This window comes from Nanorana parkeri, unplaced genomic scaffold, assembly GCF_000935625.1.
Source record: "Nanorana parkeri isolate BGI_ZX_2015 unplaced genomic scaffold, ASM93562v1 scaffold361, whole genome shotgun sequence".
NCBI classification, from domain to species: Eukaryota; Metazoa; Chordata; class Amphibia; order Anura; family Dicroglossidae; genus Nanorana; species Nanorana parkeri.
Window position 1 is genome coordinate 1071567 of NW_017306629.1, and position 16552 is coordinate 1088118.

General features: G+C 42.7%; 1 protein-coding gene across 1 annotated transcript in view; it reads right to left on the reverse strand.

Annotated features, from left to right (window-relative positions):
• Positions 1–17: 17 nt before the first annotated feature.
• Positions 18–16552, reverse strand: part of NPHP1 (nephrocystin 1) — a 51967-nt gene continuing 35432 nt past the window's right edge. The window contains exons 15-20 of the mRNA XM_018558812.1: positions 15586–15662; positions 15267–15366; positions 10992–11104; positions 6429–6502; positions 1244–1288; positions 18–296 (exon numbers count right to left, since the gene is read on the reverse strand). Of these exons, the coding sequence (XP_018414314.1) occupies positions 18–296; positions 1244–1288; positions 6429–6502; positions 10992–11104; positions 15267–15366; positions 15586–15662 (688 nt within the window). The remainder of the gene's footprint in view (positions 297–1243; positions 1289–6428; positions 6503–10991; positions 11105–15266; positions 15367–15585; positions 15663–16552) is intronic.

Below are 16552 nucleotides of genomic sequence, written 5' to 3' on the forward strand. Positions count from 1 at the left end.
TCATAATGTCTACAGAATCATACAGTGAGCACAGAGGTTCTCGCTGCATCAAGGAAATCATAGGTTATCTCTGACATATCAAAGGGCATGTGATGGGAATCGGGTGACAGCAGGTAATGGAGTGCTCCATCCTTCTCTCTGTTTTGCTTTAGGAAATCAGCAATAGCTTTCCAGCGAGCAGCTTCTAGTTCGTCATCTGCCCATCTAGGTGCCTGGAGGAATGTTGATTGTAGAAGAGGGTAAGCTGTGTCATGGTACACTTGGATGAATGAGTTCTTCATGAATTCTGCATCTCTCTACGGATATATAAATGTTTTGGTTTTTTTTGGTTAGTAATGCATGTATGCCTGCTAAAAGGAGCACCTATGTCATCTTGGTCCTCTTATTTCATAAGATTTTTTTATTTCAACATACCACATCAGAAAGTAAAGGCCTTACTCACAACTATCACAAAAGACAGCAAGCCATCATTGATGCTAATGGGGCAATACACAATATTAGGAACTTAGTGTATATAGACTCTTTAACAGGTGTCAACTAAGATAGCGTCATTAGTTTATTATTGTGATATTCTCAGATAGCGGTAAATGGTTTATTTTGAACCACAATAAAGAAATGTATTTGCTCTGATCAATGTTTTCTTAAAAAATGGTCCACATATTACAAATATTTTCCGGACTTTTGATGAGATGAGCTTGCTAAAGAAGTGCTTCTCATAGGTCAGCATGGTCAGGTGACCACAGTAACCAATCAGTGCTCGCCATTTGTGAGCGTCATTCAAAATTCAGAGTGTGGGGCTTAAGTTTTTTTGTACAGAGTACACCGGCTGTGATGGGGGAGGTGGGCGGAATGATGCTCTCCATGAAGGTAAGATCAGCGGGGGTGGGGAGAAGCCATAGATTTGTGGGGGGTAATTTCATTTTCTCACATTTGCTGAGACCCTTTACCCATATTACCCTTTAATGCAGTTACCCAAAGCCACCAAATTCCCCCTTTTATCAGTTTAGAACAGGCAGAGCAATGACAGGTGTGTCATGACTGGTTGATTAGGGTAAGGACACAATCAAAAAACTAAGGCATGGTGGTTGGGGTATACAGGGGTTCGCTTAATGTTCTTTGTTTGCCAGTGTCCAAATCTCCTGTAGACAGCAGTATAACCCACATGTCCAAGAATTACTACAATCCTGTGTCCCTCAATAGATGATAAAGAAAAAAAATTGGTTCTATAAAATAGTAATAATACCTTTTCTGACCTCTTCAACGAGTTTTGCTTTTCAGCCCATCCACTCTGAAAAGAAAAACAAATTGAATCCTTATAAACAATGTGATCATGGTACATTTACTGATTTCTGTTTAATCAGAAATCAATTAAAACTTCCAAAAGAAAAAGGACAAAGCCTAAAAGTCCATGGTATACTAGTCCAGAGAATAAGAACCACTCCTATTGGCAACTAATTCATACATTAGGCTTTAAATTAAAGCAGAACTAAAGACCAAACTCTTTTTCAGTTTTGGATAGAGGTGAGACACATTAAAACATCTGTCAGGTTTTTATTACTGCCTGTGTCCCCATTCGGGAGATCCACTCTCTATTTGTCCTGGCGACCGTTATCACCAAGAGTAAAAGTGTAAGATTATCCCACATTTTGAGTTGCCATCAGAACAGGAACAGAAGGGACAACCTCAAATGGGGACACTAGTTCTGGTGATCCCGGTGAGAAGAGGGATTTCCTGAATGTATAGGGATTTCTTCTCACTTCCTGTTGTGGCTATGGGACACAGATGGCAAAAAAGAACTGAAAGAAATGGAATAAAAAAGGTTTTAGCTTTAGTTCTACTTTAAAATCATAAGTCAGGAGTCCCTGTTAATAAAAGTGAGAATGCCACATAGAAGAAATATTACATGCTGTAGATTTTTATAACCTGTTCAACAAGCCTGCTATAATAACTAGTTTTTAGTATTCCACTAGGGATACACCAATACAGTTTTTTTGGTATTGAGTACTGATATTTTTTTCCCGGTACTTACCGATACCGGAAGTCCAATTAAGGTAGTGACTCACCACCTAGCTGTCTGATTAGCCAGGAAGCCAGGCGGCGTGTAAAGATTCACCACCAAGCTTCCCAATTAGCAGGGAAGCCGTCCCCATGCTTTGCGTCACTAGGTGACAAGAAAGCATTGAGCCGGATTTCTGGCCAATCAGGAAGCCGGGTGCCATGTAATGATGTGGTGCCCGGCTTCCTGATTGGCTGGGAAGCCAGCTCCATGCTCATGACGAGGGAGCATGAACCCGGTTTCCCGGCCCATCAGAAAGCCGGACAGCGTGTCATTACACGCTGCCCGGCTTCCTGATTGGCCGAACGGAAGTATTGAGCTAGGCAGCGGAGCATTTGGACGAGTTAGGCTGCCATATTGCAAGGGCCATTCTGGAATATCATTCTTAAATCAAAAGAATGGTTTGTGTAGAAGCATGTTATATAATTTAAGGGGAAAGCAGATTATTTTAAACACAACTGGTTTAGAAAGAACAAGAGAATTAAAGAAAACCTGTGTTTTGCCTATGCAGGGAAATGCAACAAGTCTGATTTAATGCACACTGCTCCATCTGCTCCATCTACTCCATCTACTACATACTCAGCTATTTTTGTGTTCTTCCAATGCTCCATTCAGCTACTGAGAAAGAAGAAAATACTTGCTACATTCAGCAAAAAGGTAGAATTTGACTCATTGCCCATAGACTCAAGTAACATGTCTGGGATTTGTTGAGTGGCCCAGCTTGGAGCATACACACGGCTTTCTTTTCTCACTGCTGGATGAAGGGTCAATAGAAGGCTAAGGAAAGGTGAGTAAACACGGGCAAAAGAGATCCGTTCATGATACAATTACAACAATGCATTCACATAGACTGGTATGAGGGGGTTAAAGCAGAGAACAGACTTCAAACTGAACCCAAAGTCCATATACATTAGCTTTACGATGTGGGTGGAGTTCTCAGCAGCCATATGCAGCTACATATATTAAGACCTATATAATACATAACCAAACTCAGAAATGCATTACAAGCATACGTGAACACAGAGAGCAATTTTAAGGCAATACAAACTGTTACTTCTGTTCCCTATTTTAGTGAAAAAACCTTTTTTAAACTATGCCATAGTATAGACTTTCACCATCCTTTAGATGTCACAGGCAGATGTAATTATTATTAGGGATACACCGATATATCGGCCGAAAATGGCACTTTTGGCATAATGCCAGTGCCATTTTCCTGCTGATACATCGGCGCATCCCTGCTTTGTCTTCTCCCCGTTGGGCGCTGCTCTGTGTCCAAGCGTGGAGGAGAGAAAGTGAGCGGCCGGCGCCTCTCCTCCCACACCGCTCAGTCTCCTATCACAGTCCGGCAGAGCGGTGTGTGGGCGGAGACAGGCCCCCGCTGTCACTGGAGGCTGAACTCTCCTCCATACACCGCTCACTCAGCCTCCTGTGACAGCGTGTCAGAGAGAAGAGCAAGGTACAAACACTCAGCGATCTGTGATCGCTGAGTGTTTATAGATAATGGAGGACATGGTATGTGTACTATATCCTCAATTATGAATGAATGGGAAGTGATCTACATCACTTCCTGTTCATTCATAATTGTGATTATAGTAACCATACTCTGTCCTCATGTAATCAATGATCAGGAATACTCAGAGGATTCCTCTTCATTGATAACAAGGGACACAAAAAAGAGATAGAGGACTTTGTGTCCTAAATCTCTTTTTCTATTTTAAAAAACAAACATAAAACCTTATGCACTGAAACTTGCTTAGTAGAGAACAGTGAGATGTTGAACAGGTTTATAGAAACCAACTGCTGAACACTGTCATGAATGAAAATATACAACTTAATTATACCATGTGCCACCTTATCGCTTTATCACAGGACTCCACAAACAAGTCACACGGGAGCTTCTATATTTCTAGATGTTCTAATAATCCAGCCTGCTCTTGTAGGGCGGGCTGATTAGATTAGCAGTATGATAATTAAAACACCCACTACTTCCGGAGCAGCAAATCTTCCCTTATTAGGAATTTATCATTCTGCTTTACTGGATGATACATTGCAAATACAACATTTAAAAAGTACAAAAATAAAGACAAATGTTAACACAGGAAAAAAAAGCTCAAATATGGATGAAATCTTTCTTACTAATACACAAAATTTCCTTACTATAAAAAGCACATCCACATTAAAGGAGAACTATGAGGTGAGTGCTTTTCACTCACCTCATAGTTCTAGCCGACCTGCGACAATGAGACTGTCACAGGTCGGCTCAGTAGATCGGGAGGTGAGCGAACACATACCGGCGTTTGCTCACCTCTCGATCCTGCCACGGCTCTCTGCCGTGACAGGGGAGGGGCTGGATTCCCCTCTCCCCCCTCCAATCCACCAGCGCTGACTGGCGGAACGGACGGGGGAGGGTACAGCTGGCTCTGCCTCTAGATAGGCAGAGCCAGCTGTCACTCACGCAGCTGGGCGGATCTCGACATCGATGTCGGGATCCGCTCCGGCTGCGGCATCTCAGTATACCGCGAGCTGTAGCTCGCGGTATACAGAGCTTAGGGTTACAGGAGGACGCTAGTTTGTGTCCTCCCGTTACCCTAAGGAGAACTATGGGGAAAAGCCCTAACCCCATAGTTCTCCTTTAAATAAACCTGTTACAAGGGATATATGGGGCTGCCATTGTCGACCTGCTTTGAAAAATGCTAGTTATCTGGCTGTTATGCTCTACTACTGGCTTCAGCCATTTTTAAGGCACTTACATAGAACAAACATGCACTTCAGGAACGTCAGAAAAAACACAGAAGTCCGTTTGTGCAAAATTATTCTTGTGTAGTGATTTAAGGGATTTGAAGTAAGAAGGGGGAGCATGGCAGCCTAGCAATTTCAGAATAGCAGCTCAGCATTTTTCTCCAATGGCAGATATACTTTAATCATCTGCATTCTCTTGGGCCCTTTCATTACCTGAGTCACGATTTTTCTTTGTGACCAGAAATATTTCGATCAAACTGCTGTTACACATATTGATTTAACCAAGTATACTACAAGGTTCTTAAGTACAGTGTAGCCGTCTACCTACATTAGATATACATGGTGGTTTTTCAATGTTGCTACTGAGTAATTTTTTGGTGTCGATATCTAGTGACTAAGCACTATGTTTGTAACCAACAGAGCAGGTGTACTTTGGAGAAATGAGGTTGCCCAAGCCATGTCTGTATCTTGCTGCACTCACTGTAGCCCTAACCGGACCACAAAAAAAGACCCACCCACTGCTTTTAGGGTTCATCAAAGCCTGTCTCCAGGTATGTGCCGTACTGAAAGTGCTAAGTGATCATTTATGCCTAGGTGTATGGTGCAAAGGTCTTTTATTTACCTAATCCCTGTTTCCCCAGCAGTCAGCACTCACACCTCCAGCTTGTGGACTGTCCCTTGGTGTCTTCATGTATAATGCAGAGCTATGGCCCCTGCATTAGACATGAGGACATTGTCAGTCCTCTGACTGATGGAGCACTGCAGAATCGGGGATCAGGTAAGTAAAAGAGCTTTACACAAGTACCCTTGACATTAAAGAGAAGTTAATCCTTGCAATGTGGTGGTAGACCCACTGCATGGGCATATTTCTTATAACAAAAGGAAAAAAAGACACATGTGGGGATGTGGGAATGTGGGGTGTGTGTGGATGAAGTCAATGAGGATTGCTGCTCTAAGAACAGGGGGAGAAACCTGTGAACATGGAAGTGAAGCAATAAGAGCGCAAATCCTGGGAGTGTGAATGGTGTAGGGACAACCAGTGTCTATGGGATAGAAATAGAAAGAACAAAAAATGGGGACTTACTTGAGGAGCCGAGGGTCCTGGCAAGGGGGGCCCCAATGGGGTTCTAGCGATGCGAGACGTATTCGGTGTATGGTGTTCTCCAGGTCCAAGGATTTGGCCGTGACGGCTGGAATTGGTGCCATCAGGTATGAAGGTGAACCCGGGAGTGGAAGGATAAAATGAAGAACCAATGTGAACTGAGTGCTGTGTGTGCTGGAGGGCTAGTGGAGAGGCTGCCTCTGGTCTTGATCGCGGTGTTTTGGGACGTGATGGAGTGGAAGTGACAAAAGGCTGGGGAAGGACGTGCATGGAACAGTGGTGAAGGAGTGACACGTTTCGAGGAGATCCTCTTTCTCAAGCTCAAAAGGATCTCCTTTTTGAGAAAGAGGATCTCCTCGAAACGTGTTGCGATGTACTGCTACAGACAGTGGTAACTACTGCAATGCTTCACAGTCAAGCAATATATGTAGTGTTCAACTTTGAAATTATTGTAGAAAAATGCTTCCATAGGAGGCCTGATATGTTTATCAGGCATAAAATAAGTTGTGGCAATCTGTCCTACGCACTTACCCTTAAAGCATCCATGATATCAGGCTGCTCCATTATTCTGGGAAATGTGGCCAGCAGTGGATTGCATATTAAATCTAAAAAAATAAAAGCATCAGAAAAAACATAAAAGCTGTCAATTAAACAGAATATAGATTTTCATCAGCAAAACAACACAAAGTCCAAGAGCTTTTGAGTATTTTCCAACAGAGAGATAAACCTAAGCAGTGCTCCCTCAGATTCCAGAGCTCAAACTCTGGCAATGTCTCCACATGCCCGTTCTCCTCCTACTACTACTCCTTATGTGTTCTGTGGAGTTTCCTGTGTTTTAAGCCCTCCTCCTGCAGGGCAGTTAACACTTGGTTGCCCCTTAAACGGACCCAACCCAAATAGAGGAAACACATAGCGCCCCTCCAGGACCTATCCATGGGGTCCTGTACACTAGATACAAATTTGTTTTCTCTCCTGAATTCATCAGCCAGCTTTCCAACTTCAGCGTGTTTTTGTTGGATGCTGGTCAATCAAAGTAGGCGATGGCTCCTGGATGGGCCCCTCTTCTGTAACTAGGTCCTTGAGTGAATACCTGTGTACTTGAATAACTTTGATCTGCTTGCTTTATTGTGCTTGTGTGCTTGCAGAAACATACATTTTAAATAGTATAATGTGTAAAAGTTTTAGTGAAGTCACATTAACAACATATATCTGCTTAAGGACCCCTCTGGGTTTAGCTTGAGGCTAGTCAGATCGTGCACCACTCTCTGACGTCTGTAGCCAGGCTAGAAGAAGAAAAAAAAAAAGTTACGAAAAAAGGTTTACACTTACCTGTGTCTCCGCCGCGCCCTCCTGTCCGAAGATCTGAAAAATCTTGGCCGGGCGCAAAGCATCACAGGGCGGTACAGATCTTTGGCCAGGAGAGGAGGAGAGACACAGGGTAAGTCAATGCACACAGCCCGGCAGCGTGCACCCGCACAGACTCCGTGGGACACAGAAGGCTCAGCAGTCGGCGCTGGGTCAGAGACCGGCACCAGTGCTGGAGGGACTCCTGAAAACTACTGGAAGGAAGATGATCAGAAAAAGAGGCATCATTTAACCTAAGTCCTTACACTGGCATGAAGCTCTCTGTTACTTTAACAGAGAGCTTCAAAAACCAAGACTACATAAAAATGCAACCTGGTTGTGTCTTGAAGCTCATAGGTCAAAATACATCAAACAATGATAAGTAATAGGAAATGCATGAGGTTGCAAAGGTAAACAACACTATAAATAGATGTATACACAGAAATATATCTTCAAGCAATATTGTGGTTAACCAGTGTTTGACACTGATAAGTTAGTAAACGCAAAACAGTGATAATAGAGTAACTTTGCTGCCAATGGTAACAAGACAAGTATTAAAAGTGAATAAAAATGGGTGATTAGGTCATATATACTCAACTGTGTGACCGTGACTAAGAATAGAAATGTCAGAATCAGTTGTGCACACATATATGCAGCTAAATGTAGCTATTTACTTACTCTGCTGAACAAGAAAAAAAATCAAATATCTTCATAAACTCCAGTAGATTCAAAATAGAGCTGTAGCTTGCGATATACTGAGCTTTGGTTTACGGGAGGACGCTAGTTCTCTTTTAAATGTATTTTTTTAAATGCAAGCAATCTAAGCACTTGAATTTGACCTGCTATTAATCCCTTGCAGTCCCTGTACAGGAGGGTTGCTATCTGAGAGGAAAAAGCAGAACAAGAAGCCAAGTTAATGCGCTGACAAGAAGCATGCTGATAGGAAGTGAAAGCAGAGTGACAGATAGATAAGCTCTTCGCTGTGCTGCTTCTCCTTTCACTGTCCATTCACAGGCTGGGGTCCAGGATGACCCAGGCTTACAAGAAGTGGGTTAAATGATACTGCTATCAGATGAAATATAGCATTAAAAGCTGGATTTGTTATTTTATCTTTTAATGGGCTATTCATTTGTATCTGGCCATTTGTTGCTGGAGTTATGCTTTTAAATCCACCATTTTAAAAGATAATTCTTTATATAGTCTTATGGAGAATATACTAGAGGTCCTATGAGAAAGCATTTAAGTGTCATGCAACCTCTAGCGGATTCTTAACAGCATTATATGGAGTATACGCATACCAATAGTAGCTCAGACTACAGTACCTTGGCTGGGCATATAGGTGGGAATCTCCCCATCTGAGTCTAGACAGTACAAAATACGTTGTAGTAATTCTACTGCAAAATGAACACCCCTAGGAGTGTCAGAAAGCCTTCCGACCACTCACAGTGCCACCAACATGAACCCCCCCCCAACCCTATGTCATCACTGTGTTTCAAAAGCATGGTGAAAACTCTAATAAGATCACTATCAAAAGCCTCTGCATGGTAAACCTGCATGCATTGTTTTTAATCTGACATTACTAGTAGTTTTGATTATGCTGTAGGATTGCCACAAAGGCAACTGAGCAGATCAGAGTCAAATCACTGCAGCACGTATGGTTTCTGTAAGAACTTCTAATACAGATTGCCTGCCTGTCTTTAGTTTGCTAAGTACCAGGTAGAAACAGGGTCTCTCTCTCTCTCTCTCTCTGCAAATGTCCACCATGTCAGGTTTTCCAAGAACACCAAATTTCAACTGCACCTAAATTTCACTGATCTGGCTGAGGCAGGGAGGCAGCTAAGCAGGCGGTCACCTGACCATGCTGACCAATGAGAAGCGCTTCTTTTCACAGTTAAATACGGTTTTTGTTCAAATTATTTTTTGTATCAGGACATGTAGATTGTCATGAGGGACAAGTAGGCTGGGCCTGCGCGTTAGTCCTTGGACAAGAAGTTTTTTTTAAAAATGTCCACACTCCTGATGTACGTATAAAGATAGAGGGTGCCCCCACAAATTTGAAGCCATATAGTCCAGATGGGTTTATATTTGAGATACAGATGAATTGGGTAGGTTCTGCTGAGGATAGTCCTGATCCAGAGTCACTTGCCCCTGGAAAAACCTGCCTTGTAGTAGATGTGCTGCCACAAATGTATGTACATTCTGGTGCTCAGAACATGAACTATTGCTCCCTTTCGATTGTGCTGCATTGGTCGAATATACATACCCTTGTCTTTTTAGGTATAACTGCTAATGCCCTTTGACTCTGTTGTTCTTTATACAATGCTTTTGTGTGAAAAAGCAAACTTCTTTAAAAAAAAAAAAAAAGAAGAGACAATACAAGGGAGACAATACACACACAATTATTAAGGATAATTGAGGATATAGTGAACATACCATGTCCTCAATTATCTACAAACACTCTGCGATCACTGATCGCGGAGTGTTTGCACTCGCTCTCCTCTTTGACACGCTGTCACAGGAGGCTGCGAGAGCAGAGAAGGGAGAAGAGCCCAGCCTCCTGTGACAGCGCGGGCTGTCTCCGCCCCAACACCGCTCTGCCGGACTGTGATAGGCGGCTGAGCAGTGTGGGAGGAGAGACACCGGCCGCTCACAGCGCTCTCCTGGCTGTCACTTTCTCTCCTCCCCGCTGGGACACAGAGCAGCGGCCAGCGGGGAGGAAAGAAACCTGGGATGCGCCGATGTATCGGCAGGAAAATGGCACTTTTGGCATTTAGCCAAAAGTGCCATTTTCGACCGATATGTTTCGGCGGCCGATATATCGGTGCATCCCTAGTTGTAAGTCAATATTACAGCCAACAACCAAGCCAAATTGTAGAAGCTCCAAACTAATGTACTATTTGATTAGGTGATGTCTTCAAAATGCTTTGAAATAAGTTAAATGGGCATTGTTTGAAGTATCTAGTCACGTGCGACACTGCAGGCTCATTCAGACTCAGAACAGAGTTTCACAATTAGGCTTCTATATACAATGTGTGTGCAAAGCCTTAGTGTTATTATAATTTTAATATTAAAAATGTTGGGTTACAGTGAAGGTGCCCATACACTGCACGATTCTCGTATGAGAATCGCGGGAAATCCCGCGATTGTACGAGAATCGTGCAGTGTATGGAAGGTGTGCGACCGTTTCTACTGTACGGTCGCACGTCTTCCGTCGAACAAGCAGGCTAGAAAACCCGCCGGGAATCGTACGATTCTCGGCGAGTGAGTGGCCTGCTGGTTCGACAACTGACGAACGGGCCGGTGTGCTCACGCTGCCCGTTTGCCGTCCTTGCAAGCCCGCCCCTCATTGCAGTCAAGGGGGCGGGCTTGCGATGATCGCAAGTACGATCTGCCTGTCCAAGATGGGCAGATCGTACGGTTTTTTAAGTACTTTACAACCATCGCAAGACTAAGTGTATGGCCACCTTGAGAGTCTGTAAGTTTAATTATGGCCAATTATAAATTCCTTAGTAGAACAGCTGATATAATAATAGCATACATGGAATATTCTTAACAATACTGTAAAGGCATTCTATTTAAAACCCTTCTATTGTGAGGAAAGGGAAGGGAACACTGATTACAATTGCATAATTACAACTATGTAGTGGTGTGGAGAAGACATGAGCTAGGAAATAAATGAAATAACACAAACAAATTCTGATAAAGTGTATTTTAGGAAAATAAACCACTGAGACAAGAAATATTGTGTACCTGAATTCTGCATGTTCACTCTCTCCTTAAGAAGAACATCACCAAGGATTTGCCGGTAAAAGACCAACAATGGTATATGGCACATGCTGCCTACCAAGGTCTCTGGAAGAAGACTGCAAAAACAAGATAAAATAATAAATATATTCAGTAGATACAAGTGGCTTTCTAAATAGATTTAGACTCATCTAATATAGAACTAATTCATTCACAGGTCAGGCAATGATATAACATTTTCTTGAGAAAGAAAGAGTTAAAAGTATATCTAAACCCAAAAACAAAATTTAAAAGAGAACTATGGGGTAAGTGTTTTCCTCCATAGTTCTCTTAAGGTCACAGGAGGACCAAAACTAGCGTCCTCCCGTGACCCAAAGCTCAGTATATCGCGAGCTATATACTGATAGAGCTGCAGCCGGGACGGTTACCGACATTGCTGTCAAGATCCACCCAGCTGGCTGACTGATAGCGGGCTCTGACAGTCACGGCTCTCTGCAGGGAGATGATTGAGAAGTGAGCGAGCGACGATACATGCTCGCTCACTTTGAAATCTATTGAGCCGACGTGTGACAGTTTCATTGTCACAGGTCGGCTCGAACTATGAGGATGAGTGATTTTCCCTCACCTCACAGTTCTCCTTTAAGCATATTGCAGCTTACCAGTCCTAGTTTTCTTTTTTAAGGCTGAGAACATTTTCTGCCAACAACAATATCTGTCAACAAAAATACCTGCTGACCTTATCAAATCTTTTGTCCATATAATGTGGACTGAACTGAAATCGCAAACAATGTTATCAGCTTTCTCAGTTATCGTCTGTGAACTACAAAAAAACACTCCTTTATGTAATGGAGATGAAGAGAGAAGGAGGGGTTTGTAGTTCAAATCAGGAGAGCAGTCTACAGTAACAACACTGCAGTGAGTGAGTATTATTCTAGGCCAGAAGTATGTGATCAGCAGTATCGCCAGGTGAAAAAAGGTGCAGTTAGCACATCTAAGGAATGGTAAGCAGCAATATATTACATTTTGTTCTTGGGTTAAGATACACTTTAATGTGGTCTGTAGCTTAAATCAGTTGTCTCCATTAATGCCTACTTCTGGGAAGTGGACTGCCAGGCTTTGACCTCTGGTCCCTGTGCCTCAAGACCTGAGCTTCAACAACCATGTCATTAATGCCAATGACCGTGAAGCAGGATGCTAAATCAGACTTTGGCACAGAAGATCTGGTCGATTTGGAAGAGCCCACGTAGCGCCTGGCAAGAGTCAAATCAGGCAGGAGTACCACATCCGCCTAGGCCAGCTTGAAGTTATGAGCATCACAGGAATGCCCTCCATCTCAATCTTGCAGAACAGGCAAGGAAGGGGTATCAGGGGAGGAAAGACATACTGAATTTTACAGATTCCATGGAGCCACTAAAGCATCCACTGCTTGTGCCATAAAATCTTAGCTTGCTGTTGAACATGGAGGTCAGGAGGTCCAGGTGACACAGGTGCTGAAACACTTCCAGGTATAAGGACCATTCCCCTGGGGCAGAGTCACTGATGGCTGAGGAAGTCTGCTTGCTAATTCACACCTGAAATTTGAATGGTGAACAAGGCTGGCCCGTGAAGTTCTGCACACGACAGGATTCCTTCTACATCTCTTGCCACAGCAAGACTTCTGGCTCCTCTCTGGTGGTAATGTGTCACTGCCGTGGCTGAGTCCAATTTAATCCTTACTGGAAGGCCCTCCAGTTGAGATGTCCACCATTGTAGGGACATCCAAATTGCTTGAAACTGCAGAATGCTGATCTGGAGCTGGGATCTGTCCAGCGTCCATGTCCCTGTATTGGCAAGTTGTTTAGGACTCGTCCCCCAGCCTTTTAGGCTGGCGTCCACTGTAATGATCTTTCAACATCAGAAAGAAGGATTTCCCAATTCCAGAGCTAGTTTCCTGAGCAGAACAGACCAGGGACAAGCTGACCCTTGGTGTCAGTAGAATCGGTTTGCCCAGAGACTAAACTGATTTGTCCCATTCTGTCAGGATGTTGAGCTGTAAATGCCTGAAGGAAAAGCTAAAAATAAAAAGGCAACCGCATAATTTATAACTAGCCTTGATAGCAAGATGCACATGTAAGTGCTTACAACAATACACAACACAGAAGTTTCCCAGCACACTTACCAGCTAGCCTGCAACAACAAAAAATATACACTAACAATATGTGTTAAAAAACAGAGGATTTCGTTGCACAACTTCTGCAAAATTTGAGGAAGCCATACTGCCCCGTCAAGGCTAGCTGGTAAGTGTGCTGGGAAACTTCTGTGTTTTGTATAAATGCATGGAGGGAAACTGAACAAACACGACTGCCTCAAAACTCACGGGACCCACAGCAAAGCGAAGAAATCTCTTATGTGATTGAAGAATAGGGACATGCACATATGCGTCCTTGGTGTCTACAGAAGCCAGAAAGTCTTCCTGATGAAAGGAGGCATGGATTCCCCAGATTGGATGGATTCCATGTGGATTTTTTTTGAGTGAATGAAGACATCCAGGGAATTGCCCCTTGTTAGCTTTTTAACTGTGAAAGGGTAGGAATAGAATCCCTGAAACCTTTTTAATACAGAAATGCGGACCATAACCCCTTGATTCCGAAGACCTGCAAGGGCTACATGGAGGTCTGCTAAGTGATGACGCAGGAAGATTAGAAACATGAAGCAAGGAGTGGGAAGGGAGCAGAACTCTAGCTTGTAGCCCACTGAAACCAACTCCCGTACATCTGAGATGCTGTCCATCCTGGTATCCACAAAGGCTAACGGACATTCCCCGACTTTAAAAAGTGGGTGAGCCCCTTCATGCTGACAAGGAATTTTGTGCAGGTTTGGGGGCCCAAGGTTTGCTTTCATACATGGATCCTGTCTTGGGTTTTGCCTTGGAGGCTGAAGCCTGGGAATAATGAAAGGTACTCTTCTTGGTCTCAAAGCAGGGGTGATTTTTTTAAGCCTGAAGTCTAGGTGTCTTCTGCTGGGGTAGATAAGTACTCTTGACCTCAGTGACATCCTTGATGAGCTGCCTGCAACTCCTCAGGAGCAATCTCATGCTGCAAGGATTTGTGAGACTCTTTAGCAGATAGAGCTTTCACAACTCTCAGAGTGTGCTAAGGCTGCAGGTAGGGCAAATAATGATGCTGCAGGGGAAGGGGTTGAGGTATGATATCCCCTGTGATCAAAGTCAGCAATTTGTAATTTGGCCCATTAAATCCGGCAAAACTGCTGTGAATTCCTCCCGGGTTAAAGCAGATAGGAAGGCCATGCCCAAAAAGGGGGGAAAACATTCCAGGCTGTTTGTCATGCCCTCTCAACAGTGCAGGCTGTCCTGAAACTGTGAGCGAATCATGGCAGGACTGCTCCTCTTGTGTTTGGGATCCAACACATTGCACTGCAAGCAGGGACGACATATCTGTAATAGAAGGTAAAACCTTGAATACTCAGGAACTGACTTCTGGAAGCAGGCGAGGTTCAAAAGGCTGCATGTGACCAGGTCATTATAGGCAGCAGCGAGGACTAACCAAGGTGGAACCACGTGTCTCCTGCAATTAGGATCAGTGGCAGTAAGGTGCTACCTCACAATGAATGGCAAAGAAAGAGCAAAGAGCGTGAGCGCAACTGATGCAAGCTGAGAGAGACTGGTCACTGTTTTTTGTTTGCCAGTGTCCAAATCCTCCTGTAGGTGGCATTATAGCCCAATTGTAGTCCTTAATGAACAAGAAAGAAAAACATTTTAGCTGGACAATTTAAGAACTCTGAAAGAAATGTACCCCTAATCTGCTGACTGGACGATGAAGCAAAATCAGCACATTGATAAGCTCCTCCCTTTGCTCCACTGCCTCCCTCCCCCTGTCAGTATGTTTCACTGTCAGAACATGTGTTTTGCAGCTAATCTGACTTGCTTCTAATTTTGGGACTCCCTCTTCTGGTCCAAGTCCTGTTGTATAGGGCATTACAGAGGCGAATAACAAACAACCCACATTTACATAAGTTGCAATTAAAAAACATTTAATTTTGTAGAAAACATAACTGCAATTATTAAATATTATTAATTGTTTTTTTTAATATCTGCCTGGAGTTTAGCTTCAATGATGGCTTTAGTGTCAGGTGTTAGTGATGAGCGAACCGGGTGGTAGTGATACTGCCTGCAGGGTGGCTGCATCACAAACTGATTAAATCTGGCCAATTTGTTCGCTCATTAACAAAACTGAACATGAGTTTTTCCCAAACCCTCAGCTCATCCCTATTAGGTGCACATACCTTAACATTTCTTTTCTTCTTCTGTTCACAGATCTAAGTTTCACAAGAAGTCGTGGTTGTCTTCTTTGGGTCATCATTTGATTAAAGACTCCACTGTTTGCTGAGGAATAACATAGTAAACGTATATAAAGCAAGTTAGAAAATCAATTTGAGCAATTATGAGCTTTTCTTATAGTGGAAAAACTTGGATCCTCCAAGGGTATTACCCAAGAGCCTGATCCTCGACCAAGCATTGTACTGGGGTATTGAATCAAGGCAAGATCAGACTATTTTTGGCCAACCAAAAACTCATAAGGGGTACAGTTTTATCACTACTGACCTCGCCTTGATATAGATGGATCCACCTCAACTCCTTGTTCATAGGGAGTGCCGCCATTTAATGTCAGTTCATAAGTCCTGTTAAAGAAATTCAGTTATCAAATGTTAAAGCACTGCATACATTAAATATATACAACATCATTAAAGTAAAAATAGAAAATGACATTCCAATGTCACTGTTATTAATGTGTACCAGCTAAATTAGAGCACACAAAGGTGAAGCTTAACCCTGAATGTTTGAATTGCAATCTGTCATTACCCAAACATTTCATTTCTAGAAACTAAATTTTCACCATTGTATTTTATGATCACATTTAAATAAAGTTTTCTGTACTACATGACAGTTAAAAAGTTTTTATGTACACATCAAACAATACACATAGCAACATCAACACTAGAAAGTTATAGTGTTTATGTAACAAGTTTGTTAGTCATATACTGTACGTTTACACAAGGTGAGAGTATATGGATAGCAAAAGTTAGTAAATAACTTTAACCAGTTGACATCCGCGGTGTTAAACCCCCTTCCCATCCAGGCCATTTTTCAGTATTCAGCGCTGCGGTACTTTAACTGACATTTATTCCGTCATGCAGCGCTGTACTGAAATGAATTTTATACCCTTTTTTGGGGACAGATAGAGCTTTCTTTTGGTGGTATTTATTCACCACTGGGGGTTTTATTTTTTTACTATATTAAGGAAAAATTACCGAAATTTAAAAAAAAAAACAGTTTCCCCTATATTAAATGATAAAACATTTATTATTACCCAATTTTTTGGTAAAATATAAAAGATGGGGTCACGTCGGGTAAAAAGACACTAAACATGTCAAGCCTTAAAATTGCGTGCGCGCGCGAAACCTCAAAAAACGATAATACCCAAAATTGGCCCTAGGCGACGCTTTAAAAGCTGTTACCGCTCATCAGTTTAGTGTTATCAGTGATTGATGGCCCTAAAATGATTGCTCTC